Genomic DNA, 21,375 nt, shown 5'->3' on the forward strand with positions numbered 1-21,375 from the left:
CTGTCCTACAGCCATTTTATTGTGTTGTTCTTCTCAGTGACTGACAAACTTTCAACTCTGATAGTGGCAAGGGTGGTAACTACCAGTGATAGAGTGAAGAACCCTGTTGGGTCCTCAGTTACTCAGAAGGTGGATTGCATTTAAAGCAGCTCAGCTGTAGGTTCCCCCATAGAACAAGATGTATATTTGGAGAATGTAACCACATGGTCTATGGACTACAGAGGTCAAGGTAGATAAAAATCTGACATGGCCTGTTGCAAATGTCTTCGAGAGGTGAATGTGTGTAACTGCTGAAAGGGAATTAATCAGAAATATTTGCATGTGGAGCTATGAAAATTACAGAAAAAGAGACTGTGTTGTATAGGCACGGATATAAGTGTTTGGGGAGCTTAAAGAGACAATTCTAGATGTGTTACTGTAGTAAGGGCAATTACCTTGAGAAAAATAAATGATAAAGAGACTGCAACTATTTAAGGAGGAAATAGCAAAATTTCTATCAGAGGGAATGTTTCACAAAAATGCAGAGATGCTTGTGAATTGCTTTGCATGTCATTGCTTCTATAAAAGTGTTTGCTGTATCAAATATGTGGGGTTTATTTACAGGATTTTGTGGGGTTTATTTAATATTTCAATAGCTTTTTTCTGGTTTTTTGTTATTGCTGCCTCCCCAGTCTGTCTTCATTTTTGAGGCTCTTATTTACCATGTAAAAAGGAGAATCTAAACACTGTGTGCAAGATGAAAAATGAATAAAAATTGACAGCGGCTTTTCTAGTGTTTTGTTTAATACGTTGAGGCATGACACAACAACAACAAAAATTCTTGGCAAGCTAGTGTAAGTTCACACCAGCCTGGCTTTTGCAGCCCTCTTATTTCCCTCTGCCACAACTTTGCCGCTGCTATGACACTTGCAGGCCTGCTCGGCCGTGGTGCAGCTGATGCCCTGTCCATGCTCATATTTTTCTTATTGACAGTGAGTGTTCTTGCCAAACGCCAGGGACCATAGTCACATCTGTTTGTCTCCCAAGCTTGTCTGAGGCTGCTTGGGAACACTTTTTATCCAGAGGGCAGCTTTAACTAGGCCTAATACTCTGAAAAGCCTCTATTTGTAAATGCATACAATGAGGCGACAAGTTCCTGTTGTCTTTCCTTAAAAATTATTCCATTTGACACTGCTTGCTCCAGTCCCTGTCACCAGCATGTCAAAAGCCAGGTTTTCAGGCAAGGTGGTCTTAACAAGTTTTATTTTTTCCCTAATAAAAGGCCTAGCTTCCCTCCAGAGCACTATTTATAAATGATAGCTGGAAGCAAGCTAGGGGTAAGTAGAGAGAAGTCAGGCAAATAGCTTTCTTCCTTTCTGTAATCCATGCTCCTGTGATTTAATGCTAAGAAACATAATGCTGAACTTAGCCTGATTGAGGGTCAGAGTTCTCTCTACTTTATAATACCCCCATTACAGGCATTTCAAAATGTATTGTGCAGCTTCACAACTCTGCTTATTTTTGTCTAACCTGCCAGTTCCAGAGCAGTAATAGTTCTTGTCTGGTCCTCTCTAAATAAATAAATAAATAAGAGCTTTTTGTTTTGCTGTGATTTACACTGGCAGAGCATATCAAATGTTAAGCCCTGACGAAGGCAAATGCCACTTCACAATCGCAAGTTGGCTGAACATTTGATGGTAGTGGCCATAAAACTGGGTTTGACAAAGCTTAATTGGTGCTCCATATTGTTATTTATTTGTGGTGTAGGGAATTTTTGACGACAACAAAGAAAAATCCACTCTCACCTTGGCTGGTGATGGGGTTGTTGTGATCGGCAAAGGCAAATGATTCATTTATGCTGAAGGAACAAGGCTGCCTCTCAGACGTTCATTGATTTTAAATTAAAAAGTAACTGCTGTGTTCTACATGAAGGGTGACAACAATAACAAAGTAGTCCTTACTTAGTGTTATTTGTTGCAACTCCATTCCATGTGCCTGGAGGAAAAGTGGGGAGACCCCAGTACCATAATCTTACAGATCAATAATCTAGATATCTCAATGTAGTGTAACAGATAATCAATTCTGGTAAAATAACTCAAACGCTGCTCACTGTTACTGCTGTGGCTCAGGTCTTCAGGTTCAATTGCCTGACTTTATTAATTTTTATCTTTCATCCTACTTGTATTCCTGGAGACTTTCTCCCTTTTTCATTCAGAAAACAAGGGTTTCACACTGTAGAACATATAATTTATCACACAACTTATACTGCATGTTTGATACCAGTGTTAAATACTGATCTGTTGATGATCAAACATCTCAGGTATCTTTTCTCTAATAATTGTTTCCCCATATTGTATTTAAATACTCATTTTCTTTATCATACCATCAGTTATGAAAGGGTTACACTTTGTGATTTCTTTCTAAATTCAGAACTGAAAATTATCATCCTGTTAGTTAACTAGTTCAAGTGTGTTGAGTTTCTGGATATTAAAATAGGATGAAATTTCATCTTGGAATTGCGAGGAAAACATGTCTTAGAAGGAAAGGGTTCACTAGGTGAAGTGCACTAGTGCACGTCTCTGTGAAACAAGTTTCTTGGAATATTTTATTATTTAAATATAAGCACTGTGGTACTTGTAATCTGCTGTGTCTTTTTAGAAGAAATATTCAGAAAATTGTACATTGTCATCTTATTCATGAAGGCATTGTTGTCACTCTTTTACATTATTGAGCAAATCTGAGGTCTCTCAACAGTATGTGACCATTTGTTATTCATTTAGAAGCAGCCTAGCTTTAAAAAGTTTATAAATGCAGTAAAGGGTAAGTCATATATCCACACTGAAACCAGATCCCATGAGTGACAGTGTTACTATGCTGCACTAGATTGTCAGATGCAATTTTCAGCTTGTAATGTTATCAAAATCCACTGCACTCACATGGCAACAAACACAGTTCTCAGTAACATTTATAGAGACATATTAAAATTGTGCTGTTTAGAAATTACTGCATTTTTCCCCCCTTCTGTTCTAGTTCTTTGAAAAAAAAAATGTCAGCAACGTATATTCAATTCTGCAGGCATTGTACATTACTTCAAGAAAAATAATAACTGTAATTGTCCTTTGAGATCCTATTCCAAAATTCAGCACTTGAAAGTTCCAAATTTACCATTTGCTGTGGTATCTGACTTCTAATAGCTGGATTTAACACAATAGCATTTGCTTGTTTGCCATCCTCTGCATCTCCATCAATTTTCCAGTCTCCAAGTGCAAGCTCATATTATTCAAGGAGCCTATCAGATACTGTGCTTCCATGGTATTCTCACAACTTGCCAGTGAATTAGAAGAGGATAAATTGTTATGCTACAAGTTTATTTTATGCACCTTTGAAGAGTTTACTGTTTCATGTTTTCTCATTCATTCTTCATCTTACCTTAAAAAAAATTGATAATATTTTCCATGTAATAAATGCTGCTCTGACAGTCAAGCATTACCAGCCAATTGATAACCTACAAACAGCATTGTGATCTCTTTAGATAATTAATCTTGGCTATTTTCCTGTCAGGAGCAACAGTGTTTTTGTTTTATGTTGAGCTAGAAAGATTGCGGGTTTTGAAAATTAAAAAGCATTCCCTTTATATTTATATTTATTCATTCCAGTAACAATTTATGATGCTGCATTTAGATACTGAGCGCTTGTCAACAAACATAATTATGTTTCGATATAAACAAGATTGGTGGCTTGACTGTGCAGCTTCATCTTGGTTGAGAATGTTTTGATATAGGTTCAGATTATACAAGCTGTGTATTTATGTGGCAGTTTTCTTCCTTTGTTAATAGTTTTCTCCTATAATTACTTGCAGGCAAACCAGTGTACATTTAGGATCATTGTGCATGGGAGACATCAAGCGGAGAAGGAAAGCTGCTCCCCTGCCAGGACCCACAGGTAACCAATTTCCCTGGGACAGAGCACAAACCACAAGATGTTAAATCTCTGAATACAAAACAGTAGGTCAGTGACCTGGGGAAAAGCTTGATAAATTCAGTAACTTCCCAATATATTCAGATTTGTCCCATCCTTATTTATTAATAAAGATTAAGAAATAAATAGGCTCTCTCCATTCTCCTGCAAACATTGCCAGTTTCCAGTCCTTTGTAGCACAACACTTCTTTAAAGACAACATATCTTTTTTTCATGTACTGAGACAGCAAAGATTACTGCTTATGTCTTCAAACATTACAAGGGAAGGAGACCTGAGGCATCTTTTTTTCTGCATATGAATGCTCTGAATACCCTGCACAATAAAGTTAGGATGTGAATTCTTGGGTAAACGACTGAAAATGTGGTGATAAGGCTTTGGAACACAGCTTTAAAATTAGTGCTGTAGATTAAACAGGAAGCACTTGCAAGCACATTTCTGAAAGATTTTTACAGATATGAGGTCACAACCATTGGATGCATTTTGCTGATGTCACAGCTGTGAAATTAGGGTTAAATTTCAATACTTAGCAGTGATTTATAGAACTCTCATCAGTTTGTTGTATTAATTATATATGTGCATACTGGATGGATTAAGTTGTATGTGTACCCATGTGAGCCTTTATATATATTTCTAATATAGAAATCTGGATTGCATGTCCTGGTCATACATAAACTACTGCAGCAACAATTGCAGCACATAGAATTCTTCAAATATATTTCAAGTAGATGTCTTTAGAGAAGCCTAATACTTGTATTCTAACTGAATTCCCCCTCCTGAAACTTCTTTGTTTCAAACCTCAGTGGCAGAAACAGACCAGGAATAATATTAAGAATGTTATAAAAGCACCTTAGTGGCGGCAGCAATATGAGAAAAAGAGAATCTATGGGTCAGCTTCTAAGACTGAACATATGTGAACTGAGAAAGAAAAATACTTAATGGCTGAAGAGAGAATAATGTAATTATTTCTACAAGGTAATTTTCACTTCACAACTTTCAAGTACTAGAGGATGTCATTTTGTACTGAGAGGTTATCAAGTATAGTGAAATTAATTTTATTATTCACTTTACCTTGGGCTTTCAGCATTCAGAATTTTATTTTACAAGCTGGCTCCTCTGCGTAACTTTGCAAAGCCAATATTTTGATACTAAGGCAAATATGTGGTCATTCAATGTTATGTGTCCCTGTAGTCACAGTTTTAGAGATTGTTTTGCCCCAGAGTTTGCCTTTATATGAAGAGCAACAGAGAATAATGGTAGATAAAGGTATCATATGAGTACCTTTTAACTAATGTGCCTCTTTCTCTTTTCAAGTTCAAGGTAATCTTTTCAATTTTGTTCTGATCAGGAGGATTGAGAATTTTTTTTGTGGTCTTATGGAAGTTTTTTGTACACTTCATCCTTGTGAGTTTTTAAGCAAATAGAAACTTTGGTAAACATTAAATAAGCTTGTACATATGTATAGGTAATGTATAGCATTCTAGAGTTTATTACAGTTTTCTCAAAGGCTAACCTTCCTACAGCTAAATTATTGTTTATCCATCACAGGCCTTGGTTTTTGTCAGTGTTCCATATGATTTTATGAAAGAAACAGGGTTTTCTTTTAGAATGAACGTACCTTTGGAAATTTGGATTAAAATAAGAGGTCATTTATTTGATTGTTCTTCTTTCAGTAGTTTGACTTAGCTAAGATATAGGAATAGAAGGACTCGATTTTATGTAGAAGAATATGTGAACATTTTCCTTGAAATAAAATAAGGATAGAAGGTGTTCACATGAACAGAAGTTGGAAATGAAAAAAGCATTCTCCTAATAATTGTATTTAATATCACAGTGAAACCTGAAAGGCTGTCTGTAAATGACTCATTTATATGGGCTTTCTTTATATGGGCTGCAAATTTGCAAAGTTTCACCTAATATGAGCCAATGTGTTGATAACACTATTTTCTAAATTCTCATCTGCATTTGAAAAAAAAAATACATTGGTAAATTAACTCTTGTAGAAATCTGCACAGTGTTGGAAATGGTCATTTATACCTTTAGGTTCGGTAGTAGTGATGAGAACGACTGGTGACCCTAACAAGGTATGGAAATATTTTGCCTGGGTTTGAGTCTCACAAGGGTAGCACCTGCTACTTTCAGACACCTTACAAAGCCACAGACTTCTGTAGCAAGCAGTGTGATTGGTTAAACATTTATTAATTGTGACAAGAACACCCAATTTATTTCAGTACTCCAGCTTATTTACTGCTCTTTCACCTTTGTATTTTGTATTGAAAAAGTAAAATGAATATTGATAGAGTTAGATATTGATTTCTAAATTTATAGCCTGTTCTCAGCCTGCAGTCAAAGTCACATACCAATAGGTTTGTGTATATTAGTAACACGGGATGTAGCTTTACTTGTACAGCATTGAGAAACTATTGAAGCAAGAAAGTTTGAGCAGCACAGAGCATTTTATAGTTTCAAAAATGTCATTTGTAAAGGTGAAAAAAAGATGTGCTGAAAAGCAGTGAGGAAAATGGGATGTGATATAGGCATGGATGGTTAGGAACTGACAGTACTGATACAGGAATGCCATATTTTGTCTTTTTTGCTAAGATAAATTTTCTATTTTGTGGATGTTTCATATATCCCATCTGTGTATTGAACACAGATAGTTAATTAATTAATCAACTAAAAACTGATACTAGTAAAAATTGATTACTTCCTACAATTTAAGAATTAGGTGTTGTACATTTTAAATACTCTTTTGCATTACTTCTTCCATGAAAACAATATTATTCCAGTGAGTCTGTTCACATATGGACCAGGTCATTCTCAACGACCTTCTGCCCCCTCTGACTACCTGAGTGGTAGAGCTATTTCATGTGACACCCTGACATATTTCACTGCAGCAATACAGTGCTCTGAAGTTTGTATAAGAACCTCTTAAGAAACTAATCCATTGTCATGGAAATAGCCCTACCAAAGCTGGGTCCAGTGTAATGAAAATAGTAGCAAAATAGCAACTGCAACAACAAAAGAAGAACATTCTTTGCAAGTTAGTACTTGAAACACGTGCACTGGGAATATTTGCAGTTATTTCAGTCTCAGATTATCTAGTTTAAGTCTTATATCAAACCAGTAGGTGCTACAAAACTGTAGATGCCATACACTGAATGTGCATTTATCCCAGATCCTTTCCAATTGATTCTTCTTCTGTACAAGATTTTTGCTTTTTTTCATCTCCTGTTAAATCCCTGAAATCTTCTAGATTTTTTTTTTTTAAATAACAAACCTCTAATTCTTAAATGTTGGGGAAAAATCATCAAATTCTGCTTCACATCTCATATTTGTATGCCTTGTAAATAGCCATTTATTTTTATTTCAAAACAATCTTTTTACTGTGGTGTTACATAGTGTGGTTTACAGTTTGGAGCAGTGTTAAAAACCTGCAAAAAACAATTAGAAAAAAAGAAAGCTATTTTATACTTAAAATGTAGAAAATGTGTATATAAAATAGATAAATTACTATGCATGTTATGGGCACTTTAATACTTACCTTTTGCAAAAACAAATTTCAGATGTCAAATTCTTTATCTAGTTGGCATGTTGCATGCACATGCTACACTTCAGGCTGGTCCTGATTGAAATGACCAAGTTAAAAGTCTCATTTTAAAGAATGTGTTTTAATGAAAAATATGACAGTTTCTTAATTACAGCAGAAATACTGAGCACTGCTATAATGCCATCATGACTCACTTTAACAAGGTAATCAAAAGGGTACATGTTTTCATTCCTTTTTAAAAATTGCCAACGGAACAGCTAAGCAAACTATTTTGCTGATGCTTAATATGTCAGTGATTAAAAATCAGACCTGAATATCTGCAGAACCAAAATGATGATTTGAAAAAGATTGTGATTACAGTGTGATAACAGAGGTGGCTGAGGCTAAGTTTGTGGTGAAGGTCAATTTCGTGCAATAGTTTCAGAGGAAAGGTAAACTTTTGGGTACTTGAATGAACTGACCATAAATTTCCAAAACTCTAGACAAACTATTATAAGCCTACTTTCTTTTTAGCTTGATTCACTGCTTTTCTGTCTACCAAATGTACAAGTCTATAGCAGAAATCCCTTGTCACAGGGCAATACAGCACTGGCATGTTGTGAATACTTTCCCTTATTGCATTGCACCATTTCTTATCCTTAGTGTGCCAAAGTCCTTCCTGGCATACGCTTCATGCCTGCTTGGTTGCCCAGCCCATGGACACTTGTTTTTCTTTGGTTGGTATCTGCAGCAGGTTAAATTTTAGGGACTTCTTCCTATTTCTTTGTTTCTTCTACTGTATTGTCTCACTAAACTAAAAGTTAAAAGATAGATAGCAGCATCCAGTATTGGAAGCTGCTGCCCCTTCAGAGCAAAAGGCTTTTTGTGTTGAGCTTGAGGTGGCTGGTTCGGGCAAGGTGTCTTACATATAAGCACCAGCATTCAGAAAGTTCAGTAACAAACTACAGAAGACCTGCAATTCAACCAGAGCAAGCTTGTCCTGGAAAATTGCTGATGGATTTCTTGTGATCTAGAGGGAAGACAATATTCTACAGGCTGTACAAACAGCCACTATAAAGTCAAGAAGAAACATTCTGATTTGTAGAAGACGACTGTACCTGTCTTTTCTACGTGATGTTGTCTTCTGAAATGTGTAAGCTTCAAAAACAATTCCCCAAATTATTCTGGGAGTCTTTCCTAAGAAAGCTGTTTCTGGTTACAGAAACCATTCAAATTGCCTCTACCGGGAGCTGAACTTCACAGTCCTCATGGGTCCCTTCCAACTTGAGATATTCTATGATTCCGTAGATTTTTTGGACATCACTCTCAGGAACCATAAACCAGCTTAACGGAGAATATAACCAATGAGAGCACCCTTAATATGGTGGAAATTGTGGGAAAAAAAGGCTAAACCAGGCATTATTTTCATGTTCCAAAGGTATGTTCCATTCAACGGTTGTACACTTGAGGACTAGCTTTGAGTGAAACAGAGATGTCAGTAGGGAGACTCATCCTCAAGGTCAGTTATGTGCTCTGCAAGTTCTGCACATTCTCTGCCAGATACCATAATAAAGTGGTTCCCCACAGAGAGGGGCCACCTCCTTTTTATGTGCAGTTTGTTAGAACCATCACCTTCCTCAGATGGGCAGATGGATGTCCTGTAGTTTTCCTAGAACTCAACCAGTAGAAGTACCTGGCATTTCTGTCAGTCTGTTTTAGGTTGGTAATACCAAAGGATTTTTGTTAAAACACAGATGGTTTGGCAGTTAAAATGTGTAATTTTTCCTCAGTCAACATAACTTGTTATCCCAGCTCTCCACAACAAGCTCTTGGTTGATGGTGACTAGTTTTTCTTTCACCAGAGGGAATAGGGAGCACTGCTACAGTCCCTGGTATAGATTATGCAAAAACCACTTTTCTTAAAGGTTTCTCAAAATATTATTCACTTTTTGAATAAGGAAGGAGGTCTGTCCATAAACTGGATAGGTTTATGCAGAAGGTTTTGGCACTTCAGAGGAATAAAAATACATGTGAGAAAATAAAATTCATTGATCAGGTTTCCAGAGCAGGCAAGTTTGGATTTCTTTCTGTAAAAGCTTTGCAATTGGTGGAAAAGTTCCTGATAAAATCTGTTGTACATACTCTGGATTTCATGAAGAAAATTTTTGCTTTGGATTTCCACTGGGTTTTGTTCTAGGGCTCAAGTCTTTCTATAAAAGTGGGGGAATGCTTATCAGATGGGATCCATTTTGCTGAATTTTGAGGGGTTTAAACAGAGCTTTGGAATGTCCCCCAGTGAGAATGCTTCTTCCAAAGTGCCATCCAGTGACAGTGTTTCTGCCATCAAAGACAAGGTGTAAAACAAAGGCAAAACAACCTTCTTTGGACTCAAGTGAAAAGACAGTCTTGGGTATTCAAGAGATTCCCTTTACAGAGGGATAAATGGCAGTCTAAAAATACAAACTCTTCCAGCCAGTTTATAGCAGCAAAGACTGAATGGGCATGAAGTTTCACTCCACACCCAGTGTAATCCAATAAAGAATGGAAGGAGAAGAGCACCAATTGCAAATCCAATTCCAAGTGATCCATATTTCTGGATAACCAGTTGTACCTAAAATTCAGTGTCACAATCTTCATTGGTGTGTGAATTTGTGTTTATATATTCAGAGGAGTTGAAAATAGATTTAAATCTACAGTCTATGCCTTGAGAGGGTGTGTTTACCCAGGCCATATTTAATACCCCTTGAGATGGGGTAGTAGGAATGAATGCACTTATTGGAAGTGCAGACATCAACAAAACTCTGCTGTGGATATGGGATAAATACAGAGGCTTCCAGCACCTGCTGAAGTCATAGATATGTCCTCTCTGCTATTCTTATCTCTCTGTTAGCTAGAAAAAAATTCAATGCAAGCAGACTCACCTGAATATAATAATTCTAAGGTTATTCTTCATACAGTCTTAGATAGCTCAGTGTGAGAGATGTGTAAAAGTCTGGTGAAATAATGCAGTCTCAAATATTAGCTAAATAATTTTCATAGCATTCTCATAGCTGAGTTGTTTTAGTTCTGGTTTGGTGTTTTGTGGGTTTTTTATAGATATAAAGCCATCCTGTACTGAATTTTGAAAACCACTGCAGGTACTGAGTTTTAAAATCACCATACAGCTGTTGGCTGTACTTCTGAAGCTGTGTCTGTGCAATTACCCAAAACAATTTTAAGAACATAAACATCTAGGCAGTCTGATTTCCATTTTGCTAGTTAGAGGGAGCTGGCATAAAAAGATAGACTACAGCAATGTATTATTCTGATTACTTTCCTTATATATCAGGATCAGTCCCTACTTTTCTGAGCTTGTCTGTCTGGTGAGGAGTCAGAAAAGAAAAAGAATAGATGAAATATTAAATGCTTTCAGAAAATGAGGGGGAAAGTGCACCAGCTTTTAAAGAGAAGCAGCATGTATCATTTCTGCTTCCATTGGCTGTTTATCCAACATCAATACAACACTTTAGGAGCCAAATTACTAAACAAGCTGCCAATTAGGCTTGCAGTCAGCTGGATAGATTAGTGGCTAAGAGAGGCAGATACAAGATTTTCATCTCTTGAGCCAATTACGCAAGTGAATTACCATCCACAATGCTCCTTGGAAGATTTGAGGTAGAAAGACTGGCTCTGCTGTGATAGACATAAGTGAGATCCAGGGTAGGGGGTTAGGGTTAGCAGGCCATGCATTGCAAAAATTACCCAAGCAAAAAGAGATCCTTCTAGGAAAGGATTTAAAGGATTTAAGGCTGCTGGGAGCGATAGAAGAGGAAATAATAGTTGTGGTATGCTCTGCGAAGGCAGCGCTGTTCTGCTCACAAGTCTTAATCATATAAAAGAAAGATGAAAGGGCAAGACTATATTTATGTACGGTGTCATTTTCTCAGAACTGTTTAAAACCCCGTTTTCTTAACATCAGAAATAGTTCGGTGGCCAGAGATGAAATTACTTCACAATGCCCTCATTTGTTTCTTGCAGCTTGAGGGGGTTGAGAGGGGAAAAAAGAAACACAACAAAAACCGCACACATTTTCTTAAATAAGGGTTATCTGAGAGCTTGATCCTAGCTGTATTCTGGTTTTATTCAGCCCAATATAAGCCAAACATGCTTGATGTTAGTCTTATCCAGTAACTGGACCATACAAATAAATATTTTCACAATAGTGGTTTATGAGGTCACTACTCCTTTATTATTCTATAATAAATGATAATTTCAATGGTGAGCTTTGAATTTGTAGAAGCATTTTGCAAATAAAATGGGTCTGTCAGATCAAAACTCTTCATAGGCTCATTTGTTTCCTGCTGACAGTGTTGTTCACTGGTGTAGCATTGTTTCTTAAATATGAAGCAAATTTAAAAGCCGAACTTTTGCAAGCTGCTGTATCCAAAAATGATTAAACAGATGTGGAGCCTGCAGCAGCATTAGACCTCTGATCTGATTTTAGCTTACAGATGGAATTAAATTAATTCATGGCAATCACTGTAAAATCAAGGGTATGGCACTGAATGCTAGTGTACTGTTTAACCAGGATATACCTGTCTCAACAGCTGTTAAGAAAAAAATTACATACCTTTATTTTTCACTGAAATCTGCCTTTAATGCCATCATAAATATCATACCAGAATTAAACAAATGTGATGAGTTTTTTGCTTTTCCCTTCTCAGTTTTGTCACTTACTACTCATCGATTTCATATTCCATGTATGTAAGGTCATATGCATAAGACATGTAGACCTTGGAGTGTCTCTATTCTTATACACAAAGATTTGAGGATTGGCCTTTTTTTCTGTCAGCTGGCAGTATTGCAGAGAGAAGGAGCATAAGCTTGAGGGTATTTTACAGTGCTGTCTTTTCAAACAAGTTACTGTACGTTCATGTTTGCTCCTCCCTCGTATAATGGCAGCCATTTCTACATGCAGACTACTCATCTGGTAGATCAGAAACCAGTTGTTAGGGTTCTAATAACATTTTCAGTCTGTAGAAATAAAAGGTACTGCACAGGAGATTCCTACAAATTATTACTGTAGAGACATTCTCGTAACTCCTGGAACCCCAGGAAACCTCATACAGCAATAAATTTACAAAAATGTATCCCCACTTTTTTTTTTTTTTTTTTTTTTTTGTAATCTGATTCTGCCTAGTTATTTTTTGTGGGACAGCACAATGGGTTGGTTTTGCTCTTGCTCCTGGGTGGGTCAAGACTGAACATGTCCCAGAGGTAGCACAGCCCTTTTCAAGGCCATGTGCTTGGACCACTCTCTCTAACAGGCCCTACTGGCTAGTCCAAGAAGTGCCAAAGGGATGAATTAAAAACTGAACTTGAAGATTAATATTGCAAGGACAATTACTGCTTTTAATTAGAAAATAAAAGCCCAAAGCACAGGAATGGGGGTCAGGGGAATAGCACACAGTGTAGCACGATTTTTAAGAGCTCTTTCCCGTCATGCACTCAATCAGCAATGCAAATGTTGGGGTTTTTTTCCAACTTGCTGATGGAGGAAGAGAGCAGTACCACTATCTGTATTCTTTGGATAGTAAATATATCCAAATTCTTTGGAAGTAAAATATATTGCATTACAGATAAATTTTTCAAGTGATGGGTGAAAATTGTAGGAATCCTAAAGACAGACATAGATAGTATTCATATAAAAACTGGCTATACTGTGAAAGAATGGCCAGCGTCTATTAAATATTTTTCACAATTCAAATAAAAGCAATCTGTATTCACCTCATTTACAAGAAGGAGTAATTAGTCAATTAATAATATAGGCAAGATGGGTGGGGTTTTGGTTTTACTTCATTCTTGCTGCAATACAAAGCCTCCAAACACATTATCCATTGGACAGTGTATGCTGTTTGATTGTTTGCCCAAAAGTGGCTTGTGAAACCAAGTTTATGGTGGCTTCTCTTCTCTTCCTTTTTCTTTTTTCTTCTTTCTTCTTTTTGTTTTAATCTGATGATATGCAAGAGTAAAACAGAGCTCTTAGGGAGAGCCTGTGTTTTAATAGGAGATAGAAAAGTATGTACAGTGGAGGGAAAAATAGTTATCATATACACATTCTCAAAGTACTTATATGTCTTTAAAAGCAAATTATTCCAATTATCCTATCACAGAAAAAACACTGAACTACTTCAAAAGGTATCAAAAATAGAAGCACCAGTTTACTAAATAACGTGTCAGGATACAGAGTGTTCTTTCATATATCTTCTTTGTGAGGTTCCTCTGGCTGTCTCAAGAATTGAAATTCATATAGAAAGGTACATCTGTTACAGGAAGAGGTCTGTGGGTTTTTCCCTGAACAGACTAAAACAAAAAAGCTGTTTACATTGTCTCAGGCTACGCCTTGCATACTGTTCCAGCAGCATTGCTGCCTTTGCCTAGGCAGCATTATGAATGGTTTAACGTTTCCAGTTTTTAGGTGTCATAAAATACACTCTTGTACCTGCTCTTTCCTGCTTGGTCGGTCTGTTGGATCTTTCTTCCCCTTGAAGTTTTCCCCTTAATTGTTCCACAAACATTTACTGGAATGATGCTTCATTTCTTACCATTACTTCTTAAAATAAGTGGACCAAAACACACTTCCAGGGTTTTACCTGTGAGGTTTACCAGAAATGTTGTTAAACAGTACCCTTTCTTCTTTTGCTTTTTTTTATTTTGAGCTAGAAAGTATAACTGGGAAGGTTGCAAAGCCAGTGTTGTGTATGCCAGGCAGTGCCAGGGACTCATCTGTATGAAAATTGCCTCTGCCTGTGGAGGCCTGAAAAGAAAGGAAGTCTTGGCCATTGAATTTTGTGCTGGTCAGTTCAAGAGGAACCCTCTCGGGGACTGCAGGCTGCTGACTTAAAAGCCTTTATTTTAAGCCTAGCATTAAGCATAGCTTCAAACCAGTATTAAAGGATGCCTTCCTTCAGTGCACTCCCTTTTTGCTTTGACTCAGGAACTGAGGTACTAGAAAGCAGCCTGCCTTTTATGTAGCCAGCGTTTTACTGACTATGAACAGATCTATAGTGGATAATGCTGCTGTACTGTAAATTCATCATCACAATTATCCTGAGGTTTTTAATGTTCACCTCGTTTTGAATTTCTGTATATGCAGTTTCCACTGTGGGACTTTGGGGTTTTTTTGTGTGTGCGATAAATGAGGCTTTTTAGAAGCTCATCTTCAACTTCTTTGTGTTCTTGTTTAGTAAGTTAGTATAATGATAAGCCAGCTGCTTGTCAATGGTCAGTTCTTGGCTGAAGATATTATAGTCTCCAAAAACTCAAAAACCACAGTCTCCCACTACAGTATTTTTCAAAAAGTAGCAGGCAGAATAAATAGGTAGAAAATTAAACAGATAGTTTTTGAAGCTGGGCACATTTTTTTTTTATTCTGTTGTTGGGGCAGGGAGATGTTGAATAATGCTGAAAACAAAATCCAGCTGTCTACCTGCAGCTGCTTGTGTTCAAAAACTTCAGCCCTTTTTAAAATTGTTTATATGGGGGAACTTGATGAATTTTAACACAAATTCTTGAAATAAATATCCCTCATGCAAGATACTTATATATAGAAGGCTTATCCATGCATTGTCTCCAAACTCTGGCTTGGGGAGTTTGGTTGTTGAAGGGGAAAAAACAGCTTTGTTATCTTGACTTAAGTTGTTTTTTTTTTTTTTAATTATGCATTCATGGGAAAAAAAAAAACCCTACTATTAATAAAATGAATCCGTTATACTAACAAACATATACAAACACTTGGAATGTTGGTGCTATTTTCTGTGGTGTATGCAGCTTTTCTGAGAGGTCTTGATGCTAAGGAGAGAAGAGTGTAAACAACACTTAACAACATTGAAAACACCAAAAGTAAACTTGGACGTATCAAATCTCACAATGTTCAGTAAAAGAGAAACTGAGTAAAGGTACAGCTGAATTTCAGAGGGGTTGAACACCTGTCTGTACTGTTTCTTTAACAGCTATAATTGTTTAATCAGAACTTATTTATTGGGTTTTCTTGAAGGAGATCATTGATAAATATTACTAAGAGCAGTGATGGTCATGTTACTATGACATGTCTCTGCTTAGTAACTGCATAGGACTAGAAATTCAGGTGTTCTTGACAATGTATTGGTAGACACCTGCAGCTGATTTATATTCTTTGAGGCTGATGTGAAATCCACCATATTGGAATATAAAAGATCTGTGACAATATTTGTTATGTATAAAAATGGACTGAGTCTTCAAAAGCATTGAAAATAAAAGCATAAGACTGTATTATTTAGAATCATATGCAGTCAAGAGGTCAACATGTGCAAAGACAGCCTGTTCTAGAAACCTGTTAGATGAATTAGGAGAATAAGAAGGTTTAAAGCTTTACGGGAGATTATCCTGCTCTTCTCCACATGGCAGGCAGTGCTGATTAATGCTGTGTGTTTCTTTAATCTCAGGGTTTGTAGGTGAAAACACCCAACCAATCCCAGAAAACAACATTGGAAACAGAATGCTTCAGAGTATGGGCTGGACCCCAGGCACAGGCCTCGGACCCGACGGCAAAGGGATAGCAGAGCCCATACGAGCCATCCAGAGACCCAAAGGACTTGGACTTGGATTTAGCTGACAGAGATGCACTCTGGCTGCCCAATAAAAATCAAGTTCAAAATTAATTTTAAAAGAGAAAAAAAAAAAAAAAGAAAGAAAGAAAAAAAGGAAAAAATGGCAAGCATATTGTTTGTTGTGGTCGGCAAATCCAGTTTTTCTTCTCTGAAAGATGGCTGAAGTCAATGAGCTCCACATGAGCTCCACCAGCTGCAAGGTATAGCCGCAGTGACAGAACCGGCATTCGAGTCTGACTTCATAATGGTGCTAAAATGTACAAAAACTTCAACTTTTTTATTTTCTGTGGTCTTAAGGTTTGTATTAAGCATAAAATTCGGTATACTCACTTTTTTTCTTAAAGCTTCTGACACAGCAGGTTTTAGTATATAAGTAAATTTTGTTTTGTAAATGTAATTTCGTCTCAAGAGCCTTGATAAGATTTGTTGAGGAAAATGGAACTTTTTACAGCTATTGTGGTTTCCCCCTTTTCAGGTAAAGTTTCCAAACCTGGTATTTATAGTGTATGACATTTGAGGATAAGCTGTCATTATGCCCGTAATACATACATGTTTCCCACTGGAAGGTGATATGTTATACAGTTTTGTCTAAGAGCATGAAAAACAGCTTTGTTGTCATAGGAATGCCATTCCAACACCATTTCTGACAATGTATTACTGTCTTCCACATTCAAGCTCAAAAGTAATGTTTTTATACTGGTTTTTACATTTACAAAATTATCTTTCCTCAACAGATTTTTTACAAAGTTAAAGTTTACTCTGACTTTGGCTTTCCCTTCATACTAATAATCCTCATTGTTGCCACATTTAAGAATAGTTTGAGCTTTGAAATGGGAAATTGTATTTTAGGGATGACTGTGTTTCAGTGTTTATGTTCTGGGGTTTGGCATATTTTAAACAATGCAGTGTTCAACATGGTGTTATCATTTGGTTGTGACCGTGCTGTTGCCAATGAGCCACAACCTTTAAGGATCATGAACAGAAAAAGGGCAAGGAGAAGCAGGATTAGGATGAAGGAAAGGAAAGAAAAAGATACTTTGATGGCATCTCACAAATCTAAGCTAGCAATTTAAAATCAAGAGGGATCATTAAGTGTTTTAATCAGTATCCTAATGTATCTAATGTCAGCAGAAGCAATTTCATTAAGCACCAACCAATCAAGCTCCTAGGGTACTTATTAGTCTGCAGGATAAAACAAATTCCACTTTAAAATTAAATTATAGGGCTGAAGGAAACTGTTTTTCAGATGGACTAAGGAGAAAATCCTGCCCCTCTCACCACCCATGCCTGTAGTAGCTGGCAATATTTACCCTCACTGCAGAGGGAACAGGATTTGATTCTCCAGGTTTTTTTCTCCAAGAGGAGGATGTCCCTTCCACAGCTCCCAAGCTGCAGAGAAAAATACTTTGTTCCAGATGCTTTCAAAAATATTTCTTTAGGATAAAAAGAGCACAGCTTTGTTCATGTAACTGTGAAATGCAGTGATTAATTTTAAGATGTGTTTTTATTACTTTTCTTTTTCTTTCAGCTTCACCCATTTTTTGAAGAAAATAGTAGCAGGAAAATAAAAAAAAGCAGCATTATAGCACTAAATTTGCTTAAAAGAAATGTTCATACTTTCCAGTGTGATTAATGTCTGTTTGGGAACGTTGTCTCACCATACCACCATAGTATAGAGATTACAGATTAATACCTGATGTTGTTTTTATGATAGTTGAATGCACATGTTCTCTGAGTTTCAGGAAGCCTATTTATTGCTGTTCAAATACTTTATATGATTGTGTGGTTTGACTTTTTAAAATTATAAGAAATTTTAAACAGAATTGGGTTTTATACAGCAAAACATACTTTTAATTGTAAGGTTTTGGGGCATAGCATAATGTGAGTCTGCCACTTCAAATATGTCTTGCACAACTGAACTTGGTTAAATACATTCCATATCCAAAGAATTTCAAGGCCACATAGTTGCAAAGGGCCAAGAGCCTGGAATTCTGCAGCTGGCAGAGGTGCCCACTTGTGTGTTATTCCAAATAATGCATTTCTGTGGCCTGCACCTGTTCTGTCAGTGCCAGGTGCTCCTGAGAGCAAGGGAATTCTGTCGCCCTCTTTGTTTTGTACACAGCAGTCAGAAATCCCTTAAAATCATTTTCAGCGTGTGAATTGCAAAAGTGAATCTTCTAAAATCTGTACCTCTATCTGCAAAACTGTAAAGGAATACTCAGTCTGTTAAAATTCCCTTGTTTTGCTTTAGTTCCAACACCTGCATGTCTTGGACTGGAAGTATGGCACCTATAACACTCCTTTGAAGTATTTCTGTACAATTTACCATAGCAATAGTTCCTCAAGAAGTAAGTGTAGAGTTCCAAAAGTACTTGAAAGTGTTTCCTGTTTTTAAAAGGTAAGAGGGAAATAATGGATACATGTTGAGGGAAAACATCTTTAGCTCATGCAACTCTTTTTTTCATGCATTCCTACAGGTATAGTGAAGCAGCCAGCTTAGTAGACAGTCATAATGGAAGAACTATGTATTCAGATTGAAAATCTTACAATTTTTTGTTTTAAATCAGCCTATTAGGGAGAATCTATTAGACATTAAGATTAGTTAAACTGGTTTCAATATAGAGGTAGATACACTTTGTTTTCCCTGGGTATTATCAATAGATGCCACAGCTGACCATACACTTTATCTGTTAGAAGCTGTAGAACAAAGTGATCTATTAAAATATTTTAGTGTAGTGTTTTGAGATATTTTTTGTGCAGTAAAATTCCCTTTCTGACTCACACTATTATTTCATTTTCATTTTTCCACATCTCACAGGAGTGGTTTTAAAGATACTCCAGTAGTATGATTTCGCACAGTTAAAGCTAGTGTTAAGAAACAAAATAAAAATTAATTATAGGATTTTTCTTTTTTTTAAGCCACTGCAATATTATTTGGCTTTGAAACAGGTCAAAACATTTGGATTTACTGTTTTGTTTTCTTCAGATCTTTCCTATGTCTAACCTGCAATCATACTATGATGCCTGCTATAAAGCTGGTACACATTATTTTAAAATACAAGTTTTTTCAGATAATAATTCTTTGTCTGTGACACTGAGGTTTTTTGCTTACATAAATAAATATGGGATCATCTTGTATCTAAAAGTTGTCATCCATCACTTGCCAGATTCTTTTCACTTAGGTATTTGAATCAGTAGCTCAGCTGTTACCATAATATTCTTCCTCTGAAGAATGTTTAGTGAAGAGAAGAGATGTTGCCTATTATCAGCACTGCGTTTTGCTACATGATCCATGGTGTCTCAAAGTTCTGTGAATTGAGCCATTAACTGTTAATAAAAGAAACCCATGAGCAGTATCTTATTTCTAAATAAATATTTGTCAGAGAAGCATTATCGATATGCTCGTTTTAACAAGTTTGTCCCTGCCTTTGTCTTTCTGCAATTAGGTCAATAATGGGTGTATAACAGCAGTAAATAGCTAAATAATATGTATAGAATGCTTTGCTTTAACAACACAAATGCAAGATGGAATAAAATAAATAGACTCAATTCTTCATGGGCTTTGTATGTTCTTTTCTTTAAACTGCCCTTTTCACTAGTGCTGTTATTGCACAGGTGAGTACAAAAATGTGCTGTTTCTGAAAACACAGCTAAAGTTGCTAATACCGTGTACCAAGCAAATGCATACTATCTTAAAGCTACCTTTTATGTACCTTTTTACCAGTACTTCTTTCCTAGGTTATTATTATCCAGCTGAAGAGGTTACACCACAATGTCAGGAAATGCCTCGTTTAAGATGTTTGCAGTGCTTTTGTTATCATATTCTTCTAAGACTTCTAAATACAAGTTCCCTTCACTCCTTAGGTATGTGTATACTTTGATAACCGTGGCAGGGCCTTGTGCTTTCTCTTCAAACAGTTCTCCAGAATTGTTTCTCCAAGGAAAACTCACACAACCTTTGTTTTATTTTCCTTTTCCCCATGCTCCCAAGGCACTTTCAGTAAAGGCATATCAGAAATGGGAATCCCTTCCCTCTTACTCTTAAATCAAGAATGGTGGCTCCTAATTAGACTTCCATCCTTGGCAGAGTTTTCAGGAGCAGTGGGTTAGTAGTTAGCACACATTTACCTGCAACTTAGCACACTGAGTTTTTTGGGCTTCTTAGGAATCTCTTCTGTCCTACAACAAAACAGATACTGGAGCTATTTTGACCATGATGCTATGTTGCTTGTATTTGAATATTCAGGCATTAAGTAAAAGGCTGAAAATCACTGAGATTATGTAAACTTGATCTCCCCCACCACTGAGAACTGTGTTTTTTAACAGCTATGAAAAGTGGTTTAAATCAATATCAGGTATTCCGTCTATAGAAAGTTGTTATTTTGGCCTGTTTATAACATTGCTATGATGAATTTAAGTACTGGGGAGTTTGACTTCTGAAACTGTGAATATGAGTCACTAGCCTCTGAGGGATGTATGTGTTACTGTAGTATACTTACATTGATAAAATATGTGAGCTTATTGAAATATCATTCAGAATATTTCATCGTAGATATGCTCATTTTAATTGTGCCTTGTCCACAGTGTCGTTTTTCATCCTTAATACTCATCTGCTTTTCTGAAATACTGCAGCCCTGTGTGTATTTTTAAGTGATAATACCCAGTGTCTCCTCTCTTGAAGTGTAATCTCCTCTATGTGCCAGGTGATGCCGCTCAAGATTTTCTGTCATTTCTACTACTTTACAGAAGTTGCTTTTTTCCAGCCCCTTCTTAGGACAGTTTCCTGAAGGGTGACCTGTTGCCTTCATTAGTTGTAAGAGATTTTGACTCTGAAAACTTGAAATTTCTTTGTCCTTGGGCAGGCTGTTGTGTTGGTTCCTCTCCTTCCTGTGGCCCCAGGTCAGTGGAAGATTTGTAATGCTTTGTGCACATATCTCCCATTGGCTTCAAGATGTGAAGTACTACTTAAGTCTAAAAATAAGCAGCATGGGAGCATTTGCAGACTGAGGCTGTGACTTTCTTCCTTGTAAAAGATATGGGTCCTAAATTTTCCATGGCATCAGAGTTCCCTCAGATCCCAGCTGCCTGTTTGCAGGATTGTGCTGGCCCATCTTCAGCATTGAGCTCTTCTAGAGCTGCTGTTTGGCTGCTGTAATGAACAGGTTGGCTGGTGGTTAATGTCAGCCTGTCTATCCTTTCAGTACCCATGGCAATACATCCCAGCAGTGTGGGGAGTCAGGCTGCCATGTCAGCCTGGAATATCT

General features: G+C 36.7%; 1 protein-coding gene across 2 annotated transcripts in view; it reads left to right on the forward strand.

The window, feature by feature from the left end:
• The window catches only part of GPATCH2 (G-patch domain containing 2), a 120,685-nt gene extending 101,020 nt beyond the window's left edge, over positions 1-19,665 (forward strand). The window contains exons 9-10 of one of the 2 annotated variants that reach the window (XM_069009517.1): positions 3,839-3,921; positions 4,759-4,917. In XM_069009517.1, coding sequence (XP_068865618.1) covers positions 3,839-3,921; positions 4,759-4,781 — 106 coding nt within the window. In that variant the 3' untranslated portion in view covers positions 4,782-4,917. Of the gene's footprint in view, positions 1-3,838; positions 3,922-4,758; positions 4,918-15,946 lie in introns of those variants that run through there. The other variant, XM_069009516.1, reaches the window with a different exon arrangement.
• The last annotated feature ends 1,710 nt before the right edge of the window (positions 19,666-21,375 follow it).

This window comes from Aphelocoma coerulescens, chromosome 3, assembly GCF_041296385.1.
Source record: "Aphelocoma coerulescens isolate FSJ_1873_10779 chromosome 3, UR_Acoe_1.0, whole genome shotgun sequence".
In the NCBI taxonomy this organism is placed as follows: domain Eukaryota; kingdom Metazoa; phylum Chordata; class Aves; order Passeriformes; family Corvidae; genus Aphelocoma; species Aphelocoma coerulescens.